Source organism: Coregonus lavaretus, assembly GCF_964263955.1.
Source record: "Coregonus lavaretus genome assembly, contig: HAP1_SCAFFOLD_3114, whole genome shotgun sequence".
NCBI classification, from domain to species: domain Eukaryota; kingdom Metazoa; phylum Chordata; class Actinopteri; order Salmoniformes; family Salmonidae; genus Coregonus; species Coregonus lavaretus.
This window is the reverse complement of record NW_028160510.1, coordinates 32617-45000: the sequence shown is the minus strand read 5'-3', so window position 1 is coordinate 45000 and position 12384 is coordinate 32617. Positions and strand designations below refer to the sequence as shown.

At 44.2% G+C, this 12384-nt stretch overlaps 1 protein-coding gene across 1 annotated transcript in view; it reads right to left on the bottom strand.

Annotated features, from left to right (window-relative positions):
• Window positions 1-11959, bottom strand: part of LOC311121717 (double-stranded RNA-binding protein Staufen homolog 2-like) — a gene marked incomplete at both ends in the record, with an annotated part of 22969 nt that extends 11010 nt beyond the window's left edge. The window contains one exon of the mRNA XM_084196178.1: window positions 11910-11959. Within this exon, the coding sequence (XP_084052304.1) occupies window positions 11910-11959 (50 nt within the window). The remainder of the gene's footprint in view (window positions 1-11909) is intronic.
• Between the last annotated feature and the right edge of the window lie 425 nt (window positions 11960-12384).

Here is a 12384-nt window from a genome sequence, read left to right as displayed (position 1 = left end):
TCTAGGTAAGGGGTTCACTACCTCCCCTTGACACCTCTAGGTAAGGGGTTCTCTACCTGGGTTCTCTAATGACACCTCTAGGTAAGGGGTTCACTACCTCCCCTTGACACCTCTATTTACGGGATTCTCTACCTCCCCTTGACACCTCTATTTACGGGATTCTCTACCTCCCCTTGACACCTCTAGGTAAGGGGTTCTCTACCTCCCCTTGACACCTCTAGATAAGGGGTTCACTACCTCCCCTTGACACCTCTAGGTAAGGGGTTCTCTACCTCCCCTTGACACCTCTATTTACAGGATTCTCTACCTCCCCTTGACACCTCTAGGTAAGGGGTTCTCTACCTCCCCTTGACACCTCTATTTACGGGATTCTCTACCTCCCCTTGACACCTCTAGGTAAGGGGTTCTCTACCTCCCCTTGACACCTCTAGATAAGGGGTTCTCTACCTCCCCTTGACACCTCTAGGTAAGGGGTTCTCTACCTCCCCTTGACACCTCTAGATAAGGGGTTCACTACCTCCCCTTGACACCTCTAGGTAAGGGGTTCACTACCTCCCCTTGACACCTCTAGGTAAGGGGTTCACTACCTCCCCTTGACACCTCTAGGTAAGGGGTTCTCTACCTCCCCTTGACACCTCTATTTACTGGATTCTCTACCTCCCCTTGACACCTCTAGGTAAGGGGTTCTCTACCTCCCCTTGACACCTCTATTTAAGGGATTCTCTCTGATGGGTGAGGGGTGTGCTGGGGCGAGTCTAAACATTATTATGTTTTATAAATGTCTACCCAGGGCCTGTATTAAAGGCTATCCACTTCATCAGGGTCAATTACATCGCAATAGTCCACTGGCTGGTGAAACAATTATCTTCCTCTTCCTCTGCTGTAGCAATCTATTATCTTCCTCTTCCTCTGCAGTAGCAATCTATTATCTTCCTCTGCTGTAGCAATCTATTATCTTCCTCTTCCTCTGCTGTAGTAATCTATTATCTTCCTCTTCCTCTGCTGTAGCAATCTATTATCTTCCTCTTCCTCTGCTGTAGCAATCTATTATCTTCCTCTGCTGTAGCAATCTATTATCTTCCTCTTCCTCTGCTGTAGTAATCTATTATCTTCCTCTTCCTCTGCTGTAGCAATCTATTCTCTTCCTCTTCCTCTGCTGTAGCAATCTATTCTCTTCCTCTTCCTATGCTGTAGCAATCTATTCTCTTCCTCTGCTGTAGCAATCTATTATCTTCCTCTTCCTCTGCTGTAGCAATCTATTATCTTCCTCTTCCTATGCTGTAGCAATCTATTATCTTCCTCTTCCTCTGCTGTAGCAATCTATTATCTTCCTCTTCCTCTGCTGTAGCAATCTATTATCTTCCTCTTCCTCTGCTGTAGCAATCTATTATCTTCCTCTTCCTCTGCTGTAGTAATCTATTATCTTCCTCTTCCTCTGCTGTAGCAATCTATTATCTTCCTCTTCCTCTGCTGTAGTAATCTATTATCTTCCTCTTCCTCTGCTGTAGCAATCTATTATCTTCCTCTTCCTCTGCTGTAGCAATCTATTATCTCCCTCTTCCTCTGCTGTAGCAATCTATTATCTTCCTCTTCCTCTGCTGTAGCAATCTATTATCTTCCTCTTCCTCTGCTGTAGCAATCTATTATCTTCCTCTTCCTCTGCTGTAGCAATCTATTATCTTCCTCTTCCTCTGCTGTAGCAATCTATTATCTTCCTCTTCCTCTGCTGTAGTAATCTATTATCTTCCTCTTCCTCTGCTGTAGCAATCTATTATCTTCCTCTTCCTCTGCTGTAGTAATCTATTATCTTCCTCTTCCTCTGCTGTAGCAATCTATTATCTTCCTCTTCCTCTGCTGTAGCAATCTATTATCTTCCTCTTCCTCTGCTGTAGCAATCTATTATCTTCCTCTTCCTGTGCTGTAGCAATCTATTCTCTTCCTCTTCCTCTGCTGTAGTAATCTATTATCTTCATCTTCCTCTGCTGTATTCTCCTCTCATACATCCACCTCTCATGCTCCTGTCAGGGGTGTGTGTGTGTGAGGTGTGTGTGTGTGTGTCTGAGGTGTGTGTGTGTGTGTGTCTGCGGTGTGTGTATGTGCCTGAGGTGTGTGTGTGTGTGTCTGAGGTGTGTGTGTGTGTCTGAGGTGTGTGTGTGTGCCTGGTGTGTGTGTGTGTCAGACCCCCTCTACAGTGGCAGAGAGAAATAGGTAAAGAAAGAGAGAGAGAGAGTGTTTGTATCCTGAGGGTCTCAGTGTCTCAGTGTCTACATACGCTCTCCCTCACTCTTTCCCTCACTCCCCTTCTCTCCATCTCTCTCTCTCTCTCGTCTCACTCCCTGGTATGGTAGATAGACTTAGTTCTATAATAACAGATGAAATACGAACGTGGGTTTTCATGAATTGACAAAAATTCTGTGCCAGACGATATCCAGTGCACAGCGAGAGAGAGAGAGGATAGGCTTCCCGTCCTGTTGGGGGAGGACGCAGAGAGCTGTGGGTTGGCAACGCACTACATTGCTGCCTGCCATGAGATGAGGGACAATATTTACATTGTTATGTCATGCCAATAAAGCAAATTGAATTGAATTGAATTGAATTGAGAGAGAGGAAAGATAAGAGAGAAACCAGAGAGAGAGAGAGAGAGAGAGAGAGAGACAGAGAGAGAGAGAGAGAGAGAGAGAGAGAGAGAGAGAGAGAGAGAGAGTGTGAGAGGGAGAGAGAGTCAGAGCGTGAGATAGAGAGAGAGAGAGAGAGACAGAGAGAGCGTGAGAGAGAGAGAGAGAGAGATAGTTGTGACAGAGCTGAGAGAGAGAGAGAGAGCGAGCTCAAAGACATTGCTCCTGCATTTGTCAGCATGTTTTTACAATAAATATAGATTTAGAGTTAGATAAACTTTGATTTTTGGCAGGGACATATACAGGATGATACCCTCCACAGGGACATATACAGGATGCTACCCTCCGCAGGGACATATACAGGATGCTACCCTCCCCAGGGACATATACAGGATGCTACCCTCCACAGGGACATATACAGGATGCTACCCTCCACAGGGACATATACAGGATGCTACCCTCCACAGGGACATATACAGGATGCTACCCTCCACAGGGACATATACAGGATGCTACCCTCCACAGGGACATATACAGGATGCTACCCTCCACAGGGACATATACAGGAAGCTACCCTCCACAGGGACATATACAGGATGCTACCCTCCACAGGGACATATACAGGATGCTACCCTCCCCAGGGACATATACAGGATGCTACCCTCCACAGGGACATATACAGGATGCTACCCTCCACAGGGACATGTACAGGATGCTACCCTCCAGGGACATACAGTTGAAGTCGGAAGTTTACATACACTTAGGTTGGAGTCATTAAAACTCGTTTTTCAACCACTCCACAAATTTCTTGATAACAAACTATCGTTTTGGCAAGTCGGTTAGGACATCTACTTTGTGCATGACACAAGTAATTTTTCCAACAATTGTTTCCAGACAGATTATTTCACTTATAATTCACTGTATCACAATTCCAGTGGGTCAGAAGTTTACATACACTAAGTTGACTGTGCCTTTTAAACAGCTTGGAAAATTCCAGATAATGATGTCATGGCTTTAGAAGCTTCTGATATGCTAATTGACATCATTTGAGTCAATTGGAGGTGTACCTGTGGATGTACTTCAAGGCCTATCTTCAAACTCAGTGCCTCTTTGCTTGACATCATGGGAAAATTAAAAGAAATCAGCCAAGACCTCAGAAAAAAATGTGTAGACCTCCACAAGTCTGGTTCATCCTTGAGAGCAATTTCCAAACACCTGAAGGTACCACATTCATCTGTACAAACAATAGTACGCAAGTATAAACACCATGTGACCACGCAGCCGTCATAAAGCTCAGGAAGGAGACGCGTTCTGTCTCCTAGAGATGAACGTACTTCGGTGCAAAAAGTGCAAATCAATCCCAGAACAACAGCAAAGGACCTTGTGAAGATGCTGGAGGAAACAGGTACAAAGGTATCTATATCCAGAGTAAAAACGAGTCCTATATCGACATAACCTGAAAGGCCACTAAGCAAGGAAGATGCCACTGCTCCAAAACCGCCAAGCTTGCTAGTACAAGCCAAGCCAATGGCATGTACCAGATGCTTAGCAGGCTCTGCTCACAATTACTGGCCTGAGGCCAAACCACACGACTAACAACATTAGACACTTTATGGAACACAAAGTCTTCACTATTTCATCCTGGGATATCCAAGGCCTGAGGTCATCTGCCTTTGGCCTAAAAAGCAGGAACCTGGACTTCACCAAAGAAATCGGAAATGCATTTGTATTTGTTGCTGGTATTTTGGCCCATTCCTCCATGCAGATCTCCTCTAGAGCAGTGATGTTTTGGGGCTGTCGCTGGGCAACACAGACTTTCAACTCCCTCCAAAGATTTTCTATGGGGTTGAGATTTGGAGACTGGCTAGGCCACTCCAGGACCTTGAAATGCTTCTTACGAAGCCACTCCTTCGTTGCCCGGGCGGTGTGTTTGGGATCATTGTCATGCTGAAAGACCCAGCCACATTTCATCTTCAATGCCCTTGCTGATGGAAGGAGGTTTTCACTCAAAATCTCACGATACATGGCCCCATTCATTCTTTCCTTTACACGGATCAGTCGTCCTGGTCCCTTTACAGAAAAACAGCCCCAAAGCATGATGTTTCCACCCCCATGCTTCACAGTAGGTATGGTGTTCTTTGGATGCAACTCAGCATTCTTTGTCCTCCAAACACGACGAGTTGAGTTTTTACCAAAAAGTTCTATTTTGGTTTCATCTGACCATATGACATTCTCCCAATCCTCTTGTGGATCATCCAAATGCACTCTTCAGACGGGCCTGGACATGTACTGGCTTAAGCAGGGGGACACGTCTGGCACAGCAGGATTTGAGTCCCTGGCGGCGTAGTGTGTTACTGATGGTAGGCTTTGTTACTTTGGTCCCAGCTCTCTGCAGGTCATTCACTAGGTCCCCCCGTGTGGTTCTGGGATTTTTGCTCACCGTTCTTGTGATCATTTTGACCCCACGGGGTGAGATCTTGTGTGGAGCCCCAGATCGAGGGAGATTATCAGTGGTCTTGTATGTCTTCCATTTCCTAATAATTGCTCCCACAGTTGATTTCTTCAAACCAAGCTGCTTACCTATTGCAGATGGAGTCTTCCCAGCCTGGTGCAGGTCTACAATTTTGTTTCTGGTGTCCTTTGACAGCTCTTTGGTCTTGGCCATAGTGGAGTTTGGAGTGTGACTGTTTGAGGTTGTGGACAGGTGTCTTTTATACTGATAACAAGTTCAAACAGGTGCCATTAATACAGGTAACTAGTGGAGGACAGAGGAGCCTCTTAAAGAAGAAGTTACAGGTCTGTGAGAGCAAGAAATCTTGCTTGTTTGTAGGTGACCAAATACTTATTTTCCACCATAATTTGCTAATAAATTCATTAAAAATCCTACAATGTGATTTTCTGGAGAGAAAAAAGTCTCAATTTTTCTGTCATAGTTGACGTGTACCTATGATGAAAATTACAGGCCTCTCTCATCTTTTTAAGTGGGAGAACTTGCACAATTGGTGGCTGACTAAATACTTTTTTCCCCACTGTACTTGACACATTGGAAAGAATTAACAAAAAAACTAAGCAAACTAGAATGCTATTTGGCCCTAAACAGAGAGTACACAGTAGCAGAATACCTGACCACTGTGACTGACCCAAACTTAAGAAAAGCTTTGACTATGTACAGACTCAGTGATCATAGCCTTGCTATTGAGAAAGGCCGCCGTAGGCAGACCTGGCTCTCAACAGAAGACAGGCTATGTGCACACTGCCCACAAAATGAGGAAGAAACTGAGCTGCACTTCCTGACCTCCTGCCAAATGTATGACCATATTAGAGACACATATTTCCCTCAGATTACAGAGATCCAAAGAATTCGAAAACAAACCCAATTTTGATAAACTCCCATACAGTGAGGGAAAAAAGTATTTGATCCCCTGCTGATTTTGTACGTTTGCCCACTGACAAAGAAATTATCAGTCTATAATTTTAATGCTAGGTTTATTTGAACAGTGAGAGACAGAATAACAACTAAAAAATCCAGAAAAACGCATGTTAAAAATGTTATAAATTGATTTGCATTTTAATGAGGGAAATAAGTATTTGACCCCCTCTCAATCAGAAAGATTTCTGGCTCCCAGTTGTCTTTTATACAGGTAACGAGCTGAGATTAGGAGCACACTCTTAAAGGGAGTGCTCCTAATCTCAGCTCGTTACCTGTATAAAAGACACCTGTCCACAGAAGTAATCAATCAATCAGATTCCAAACTCTCCACTATGGCCAAGACCAAAGTGCTCTCCAAGGATGTCAGGGACAAGATTGTAGACCTACACAAGGCTGGAATGGGCTACAAGACCATCGCCAGGCAGCTTGGTGAGAAGGTGACAACAGTTGGTGCGATTATTCGCAAATGGAAGAAACACAAAAGAACTGTCAATCTCCCTCGGCCTGGGGCTCCATGCAAGATCTCACCTCGTGAAGTTGCAATGATCATGAGAACGATGAGGAATCAGCCCAGAACTACACGGGAGGATCTTGTCAATGATCTCAAGGCAGCTGGGACCATAGTCACCAAGAAAACAATTGGTAACACACTACGCCGTGAAGGACTGAAATCCTGCAGCGCCCGCAAGGTCCCCCTGCTCAAGAAAGCACATATACAGGGCCGTCTGAAGTTTGCCAATGAACATCTGAATGATTCAGAGGAGAACTGGGTGAAAGTGTTGTGGTCAGATGAGACCAAAATTGAGCTCTTTGGCATCAACTCAACTCGCCGTGTTTGGAGGAGGAGGAATGCTGCCTATGACTCCAAGAACACCATCCCCACCGTCAGACATGGAGGTGGAAACATTATGCTTTGGGGGTGTTTTTCTGCTAAGGGGACAGGACAACTTCACCGTATCAAAGGGATGATGGACGGGGTCATATACCGTCAAATCTTGGGTGAGAACCTCCTTCCCTCAGCCAGGGCACTGAAAATGGGTCGTGGATGGGTGTTCCAGCATGACAATGACCCAAAACACACGGCCAAGGCAACAAAGGAGTGGCTCAAGAAGAAGCACATTAAGGTCCTGGAGTGGCCTTGCCAGTCTCCAGACCTTAATCCCATAGAAAATCTGTGGAGGGAGCTGAAGGTTCAAGTTGCCAAACGTCAGCCTCGAAACCTTAATGACTTGGAGAAGATCTGCGAAGAGGAGTGGGACAAAATCCCTCCTGAGATGTGTGCAAACCTGGTGGCCAACTACAAGAAACGTCTGACCTCTGTGATTGCCAACAAGGGTTTTGCCACCAAGTACTAAGTCATGTTTTGCAGAGGGGTCAAATACTTATTTCCCTCATTAAATTGCTAATCACTTTATAACATTTTTGACATGCGTTTTTCTGGATTTTTTTGTTGTTATTCTGTCTCTCAATGTTCAAATAAATCTACCATTAAAATTATAGACTGATAATTTCATTGTCAGTGGGCAAACGTACAAAATCAGCAGGGGATCAAATACTTTTTTCCCTCACTGTATCTATTGGGTGAAATACCACAGTGTGCCATCACAGCAGCAAGATTTGTGACCTGTTGCCACAAGAAAAGGGCAACCAGTGAAGAACAAACACCATTGTAAATACAACCCATATTTATGTTTATTTATTTTCCCATTTGTACTTTAACTTTTTTAAGTATTCCTACCCAGTGGGGAAAAAAAGTATTTAGTCAGCCACCAATTGTGCAAGTTCTCCCACTTAAAAAGATGAGAGAGGCCTGTAATTTTCATCATAGGTACACGTAAACTATGACAGACAAATTGAGGAAAAAAAATCCAGAAAATCACATTGTAGGATTTTTAATGAATTTATTTGCGAATTATGGTGGAAAATAAGTATTTGGTCACCTACAAACAAGCAAGATTTCTGGCTCTCACAGACCTGTAACTTCTTCTTTAAGAGGCTCCTCTGTCCTCCACTCGTTACCTGTATTAATGGCACCTGTTTGAACTTGTTATCAGTATAGAAGACACCAGTCCACAACCTCAAACAGTCACACTCCAAACTCCACTATGGCCAAGATCAAAGAGCTGTCAAAGGACACCAGAAACAAAATTGTAGACCTGCACCAGGCTGGGAAGACTGAATCTGCAATAGGTAAGCAGCTTGGTCTGAAGAAATCAACTGTGGGAGCAATTATTAGGAAATGGAAGACATACTAGACCACTGATAATCTCCCTCGATCTGGGGCTCCACGCAAGATCTCACCCCGTGGGGTCAAAATGATCACAAGAACGGTAAGCAAAAATCCCAGAACCACACGGGGGGACCTAGTGAATGACCTGCAGAGAGCTGGGACCAAAGTAACAAAGCCTACCATCAGTAACACACTACGCCGCCAGGGACTCAAATCCTGCAGTGCCAGACGTGTCCCCCTGCTTAAGCCAGTGTGTCCAGTGTGACAATGTCCAGGCCCGTCTGAAGTTTGCTAGAGTGCATTTTGATGATCCAGAAGAGGATTGGGAGAATGTCATATGGTCAGATGAAACCAAAATAGAACTTTTTGGTAAAAACTCAACTCGTCGTGTTTGGAGGACAAAGAATGCTGAGTTGCATCCAAAGAACACCATACCTACTGTGAAGCATGGGGGTGGAAACATCATGTTTTGGGGCTGTTTTTCTGCAAAGGTTCCAGGACGACTGATCCGTGTAAAGGAAAGAATGAATGGGGCCATGTATCGTGAGATTTTGAGTGAAAACCTCCTTCCATCAGCAAGGGCATTGAAGATGAAACGTGGCTGGGTCTTTCAGCATGACAATGATCCCAAACACACCGCCCGGGCAACGAAGGAGTGGCTTCGTAAGAAGCATTTCAAGGTCCTGGAGTGGCCTAGCCAGTCTCCAGATCTCAACCCCATAGAAAATCTTTGGAGGGAGTTGAAAGTCCGTGTTGCCAAGCAACAGCCCCAAAACATCACTGCTCTAGAGGAGATCTGCATGGAGGAATGGGCCAAAATACCAGCAACAGTGTGTGAAAACCTTGTGAAGACTTACAGAAAACGTTTGACCTGTGTCATTGCCAACAAAGGGTATATAACAAAGTATTGAGAAACTTTTGTTATTGACCAAATACTTATTTTCCACCATAATTTGCAAATAAATTCATAAAGAATCCTACAATGTGATTTTCTGGAATTCTTTTCTCATTTTGTCTGTCATAGTTGACGTGTACCTATGATGAAAATTACAGGCCTCTCTCATCTTTTTAAGTGGGAGAACTTGGACAATTGGTGGCTGACTAAATACTTTTTTCCCCCACTGTATGCACATCATTACAACACTGTATATAGACATAATATGACATTTGAAATGTCTTTATTCTTTTGGAACTTCTGAGTGTAATGTTTACTGTTAATATTTATTGTTTATTTCACTTTTGTTTACCATCTACTTCACTTGCTTTGGCAATGTTAACACACGTTTCCCATGCCAATAAAGCCCTTAAATTGAAATTGAAATTGAGTGAGAGAGAGAGAGAAAGGAGAGGTCTATGTTAGCAGAAAAGTATTCCTACCCAATAAAATCATAATATCACAATAATAATAATGAAAAGTATTCCTACCCAATAAAATCATAATAATAATGAAAAGTATTCCTACCCAATAAAATCATATTATAATAATCATGAAAAGTATTCCTACCCAATAAAATCATAATCACAATAATAATGAAAAGTATTCCTACCTGGGCAGAGAGACAACAAAAAATTAATCATGCATACACACACACACACACACACACACACACACACACACACAGCCAGTCAGCTAGAAGCTAAATGTAAATACACAAACAGTCTGGTCCCAATCACAGCAACATGTTGACTACAATCAAAGACTGGAACAGATGATTAAATGATATTTCATAGTATTGGGCTCAGATGTCTATGAATAACAGACTGTCAAGCCTTATTATCTCCTGAACTCAAGACACAGACCCCATTATTAAAAGGGGCAACGTGGGCTTGGTACATCCAGTGTGGGACTGTTAAGAGTGGATGGGATTGCCCCTTTAAGTACTCTGCATCTTCTGCTACTGCTTCATAAAGGGACACTTTGTGTCTGATGATAAAGGCCTGAAAGACTATGGATGCAAATGGTGAAAAATCATCCAGTCTGCATCCCAAATGGCACCCTATTCCCTATATAGTGCAGTTGTTTAGACCAGAGAATGGCACCCTATTCCCTATATAGTGCAGTTGTTTAGACCAGAGAATGGCACCCTATTCCCTATATAGTGCAGTTGTTTAGACCAGAGAATGGCACCCTATTCCCTATATAGTGCAGTTGTTTAGACCAGAGAATGGCACCCTATTCCCTATATAGTGCAGTTGTTTAGACCAGAGAATGGCACCCTATTCCCTATATAGTGCAGTTGTTTAGACCAGAGAATGGCACCCTATTCCCTATATAGTGCAGTTGTTTAGACCAGAGAATGGCACCCTATTCCCTATATAGTGCAGTTGTTTAGACCAGAGAATGGCACCCTATTCCCTATATAGTGCAGTTGTTTAGACCAGAGAATGGCACCCTATTCCCTATATAGTGCACTACTTTAGACCAGAGAATGGCACCCTATTCCCTATATAGTGCAGTTGTTTAGACCAGAGAATGGCACCCTATTCCCTATATAGTGCAGTTGTTTAGACCAGAGAATGGCACCCTATTCCCTATATAGTGCAGTTGTTTAGACCAGAGAATGGCACCCTATTCCCTATATAGTGCAGTTGTTTAGACCAGAGAATGGCACCCTATTCCCTATATAGTGCACTACTTTAGACCAGAGAATGGCACCCTATTCCCTATATAGTGCAGTTGTTTAGACCAGAGAATGGCACCCTATTCCCTATATAGTGCAGTTGTTTAGACCAGAGAATGGCACCCTATTCCCTATATAGTGCAGTTGTTTAGACCAGAGAATGGCACCCTATTCCCTATATAGTGCAGTTGTTTAGACCAGAGAATGGCACCCTATTCCCTATATAGTGCATTACTTTAGACCAGAGAATGGCACCCTATTCCATATATAGTGCAGTTGTTTAGACCAGAGAATGGCACCCTATTCCCTATATAGTGCAGTTGTTTAGACCAGAGAATGGCACCCTATTCCATATATAGTGCAGTTGTTTTGACCAGAGAATGGCACCCTATTCCATATATAGTGCAGTTGTTTTGACCAGAGAATGGCACCCTATTCCCTATATAGTGCAGTTGTTTTGACCAGAGAATGGCACCCTATTCCATATATAGTGCAGTTGTTTGGACCAGAGAATGGCACCCTATTCCATATATAGTGCAGTTGTTTTGACCAGAGAATGGCACCCTATTCCATATATAGTGCAGTTGTTTTGACCAGAGAATGGCACCCTATTCCATATATAGTGCAGTTGTTTTGACCAGAGAATGGCACCCTATTCCATATATAGTGCAGTTGTTTTGACCAGAGAATGGCACCCTATTCCATATATAGTGCAGTTGTTTTGACCAGAGAATGGCACCCTATTCCATATATAGTGCAGTTGTTTTGACCAGAGAATGGCACCCTATTCCCTATATAGTGCAGTTGTTTAGACCAGAGAATGGCACCCTATCCCATATATAGTGCAGTTGATTTGACCAGAGCCCTGTGATATTTGGGACGCAGATCCTGTCTCTTATTTCTGTGTCCCAGCCTGAGGGGGACGTCTAAAAGTGAGAACTCTTTTCAACACATATCTTAACGTGCCATTTCTCTCTCTCCGACACTCTTCCCTTCCGCTTCTCCCTCCTCACCAGCTCTCTTCCTCTCCCTGTCTCTCTTCCTTTCCTCTGTTGCCTCCCATCTTGCTCCATCTCTTCCTCCCTCATTCCTTCCCCCTCTCCAGTCCAGCTGGCCATTGGAGTGAGTCAGTGTTTCTCTCCCAGAATTCACCTCTCTCTCTCTCTCTCTCTCTCTCTCTGCAGGGTGGGTCTGCCTGGCCCTCACGTCATGCGTGGCCCTAGGGCCTCAGAGGAAATGCCAAGTGCAACATGGGCCAGCGCCAGGAGGACTGCATCCCAAACTGGACCCTATTCACTACAGAGCAACTTTTAGCAAGAGCCCTATGGGCCCCTGACTTGGCAGAGGACTGAGGAGCTGGAAGGAGAGGAGAGCAGCTGGACTGGAGGGACACAGGTGCTGAGGGAGGGAGGGAGGGAGGGAGGGAGGGAGGGAGGGAGGGAGGGAGGGAGGGAGGGAGGGAGGGAGAGAGAGAGAGGGAGGGATGGA